This window comes from Mandrillus leucophaeus, unplaced genomic scaffold, assembly GCF_000951045.1.
Source record: "Mandrillus leucophaeus isolate KB7577 unplaced genomic scaffold, Mleu.le_1.0 Scaffold1351, whole genome shotgun sequence".
NCBI lineage: Eukaryota > Metazoa > Chordata > Mammalia > Primates > Cercopithecidae > Mandrillus > Mandrillus leucophaeus.
This window is the reverse complement of record NW_012101312.1, coordinates 120,524-123,728: the sequence shown is the minus strand read 5'-3', so window position 1 is coordinate 123,728 and position 3,205 is coordinate 120,524. Positions and strand designations below refer to the sequence as shown.

Below are 3,205 nucleotides of genomic sequence, written 5' to 3'. Positions count from 1 at the left end.
CAATGCTACAAGAAAACAAAAAGTATACAAATAAAAGCCAAGACATCTCCATGCATGTGGATTTGAAGACTTAATATTGTTAAAATGTCCATATTACCTGAAACAATTTACAAATTCAGTACAATCCCTGCTGCAGCATTATTCACAATGGCCAAGAGATCCAATGCAAATGTTCATTGGTGGATGAAAGGATAAAATATGGTATATACATACAATGGAAGACTAAGCAGCCTACAGAAAGAAGGAAATCATGTCACATGTTAGAGCATGGATCAATCTCAAGAACATTATTCTAAGTGAAATAAGCTAATCACAAAAGGACAAATACTTTCCTTCATATGAAGTATTTAAGGTAGTCACAATCACAGAAACATCAAGTAGTGGTCGCCAGGGCTGGGGATGGGAGTAGGGGGAAAATTAGTATTTAATGTGGACAAAATTTCAGTTGTGAAAGATAAAATATTTCTAAAGATCTAAATTTCACAATGATGTGAATACACATAACATTACTAAATTGTACACTTTAAAATGTTTGAGATGGTTTTTAAAAAAGGAAAAGGCATAGGAATAAATTTCATGACCTAGAACTAGTTAATGGTTTCTTAAACATGACATCAAAACCACAAGTAACGAAAGAAAAAATAGATAAAATGCACTTCATCCAAAGTAAAAACATTTGTGCCTCAAAGAGTACCATCAAGAAAGTAAAGGACAACCCATAAAATGGGAGAATATTTTTGCAAATTATATCTTGTAAAGCATTTTTATCTGGAATATATAAAGAATTCTTACAACTCAATGACAAAACACAAACCAGTTAAAAATTACTAAGTGTTGAGTAACATTGCTCCAAAGAAGATATACAAGTGGCAAATAGGTACATGAAAGAGGTTCAACATCATGGAAACACAAATGCAACTATGATGAGATGCAGCTTCGGAACCACTAGGATGACTTTATCAAAAAGAGAGTTGATAGTAAATGTTGGCCGGAATATGGAGAGACGCTGGGACCCTCACACAGCTAGTGGGTATATAAAATGGTTCATGTACACTGGAAACAGTCTGGCACCTTCTGAAATGGTTAAACATAGAGGTTCCATATGGCCCATCAATTTCACTCTTAGGTATGTAGCCATGAGAAATGGAAACATACATCCCCAGAAAACCTTGTACTCAAATGTTCTGAGAAGTATAATTCACAATAGCCAAAAAGTGAGAACAATCCAAATGTTCTTAACTGATAAATGGATAATTTTTAGTATATCCATTAATGGAATATTATTCAGCAACAAAAAGGTTTGATGTAATGATGCATACTAAAAATGTGAATGACCTTGGAAATATTATTCTAAGTGAAAGAAGACAGATATGAAAGACACATATTGTATGTTCCATTCATAGGGCATCATGTGACACTGAAGTTAGAATCCAAGTGAGCTACAAAAGGGCAGCCACCAGGATCAAGTCCATCCTGGCAGCTGTCAGAAAGCACAGCATGCTCACTAACGGGGGCCTTACTCACGTTGTCAGATGGAGTTTCCCAGGAGGCCATGGCTTCTTCAGGGATCTGTCACCCAGTGGTGAACGGAGGGGTCTCTGGAGACAAACTGGCCTGGGGCAGCTCCAGCCGCATGGGTTCCCAGATAGTGACCTGGGTGCGTAAGCAGGGAGGCCAAGTAGACCGAGAGCCTCAGGACACCCCCAGCACCTGCTGTGAGCAAGCTGTATGGCTTCCCCAAGCGTGGATGCGACGACATCATGGGTATTTACAGATTCCCTTTCACTGCATCCCAGGCTCTCCTGCTTCATGTGTGATACACCGCACTTGGGGTGGAGGTGCACTGACAGTCGCAAAGGGCCAAGCCTTTCTTTCCCGTGGTTCTGATGCACGGTTTCCAGATACCAGTTAGGAAGGAAATTCTTGTTCTAGTCACATAGGGCTGCTAGGACAAAGTGCCATAGACTTGGGGGTGGTGGCGCATATTAAAAAAGCAAATGTATTTGTCACAGTCTGGAGAATGGAGGTCCGAGGTTAGCGTCCCAGTGTGGTGAGATTCTGGTGAGGGCTCTCTTCCCGGCTTGCAGATGGCCACCTTCTCACTGTGTCCTCTTGTCAGGGGGAGAGAGAACTCTGGGGTCTCTGCTTTTTCCCAAGGCCCTAATCCCCTCATTAGGGCCCCACCCTCATGATCTCTTCTAACCCTGAATATATCCCAAACGTCAAATCTCCAAATACCATCACGTTGGGGGTTAGGGCTTCAACACAGGAACTGTGCGGGGGGTGGGGGGGCGACGTGTGTTCAGTCTGCCAGAGCCCCCCAGTCAGCCCCACTGTGCCCGTTTAGGGGCAGATTGTAGGGCTCACGTGGGACACAGAGGTGGAGGAAGCACAAGTTCTGCCTCCTAGGAATGGCTCAGTCAAAACAAGGACAGGGACAGTGGGATAGACAACAGCCAGTGGGGTAACCAGCAGGAGCTCCAGGGTGTCACTTTCACCTTTAGGTGAGGAAGTTGGCTGGGCACCCACACACACCAGAGTATGGACCACGTTCCCTTCAAACAAGGCTCATTTAACATTCCTAACTCCTGCAAAGGGGCAGTGCTCCCACCGAGCAGAACAAGAGCCAGCCAGCTCTCTCCAATCCCAGGATTTTCCGGGGATACTGATAATGATGGGAGGTTCCAAGAAGCCTCGCTAACGCAGGCAGGCCTTGTGAGTGGGTGGTGGGAGGGATCAGGGCTTCCTCAGCATCTGTCAGTCCCTGGAGCAACTGAAGGGGCTCCCTACACCAGGGGGAAAAAGTGGGGTCAGCCCCTGTGGGTTCCCAGTGCCTGGCATCTCCCAGTTCCTCTGCCCACCCTCACAGATACCCTCCACGGAGCAGCACAGCCCCGAGGACAGAGGCAGCAGCCCTGAGAGCATTTTCCAACACAACTACATTTATTCACATTTACACACAAGACACCCAAGGCACTGCTTCCCACCCCCCAGCCCCTTCCCCCCAGGCCCTCCCTTCCTGCCCTCCCGTTCAACCACCCTCTCCCTCCTCTCCCCTCCCTCTCTGCCCCCCCTTCAGCCACCCTCTCCCTCCTCTCCCCTCCCTCTCTGCCCTCCCCATTCAGCCACCCTCTCCCTCCCCTCCCCTCCCTCCCCTACCCTCCAAAGCTAAGGCCCAGCAAGATCAGCACTGGGGAGGAAGAAG

The 3,205-nt window shown here is 46.5% G+C and overlaps 1 protein-coding gene across 1 annotated transcript in view; it reads right to left on the bottom strand.

Annotated features, from left to right (window-relative positions):
- Window positions 1-3,205, bottom strand: part of LOC105534461 (NUT family member 2D-like) — an 18,086-nt gene that overhangs the window by 3,817 nt on the left and 11,064 nt on the right. The window contains exon 9 of the mRNA XM_011973188.1: window positions 2,612-2,786. Coding sequence (XP_011828578.1) covers window positions 2,612-2,786 — 175 coding nt within the window. The remainder of the gene's footprint in view (window positions 1-2,611; window positions 2,787-3,205) is intronic.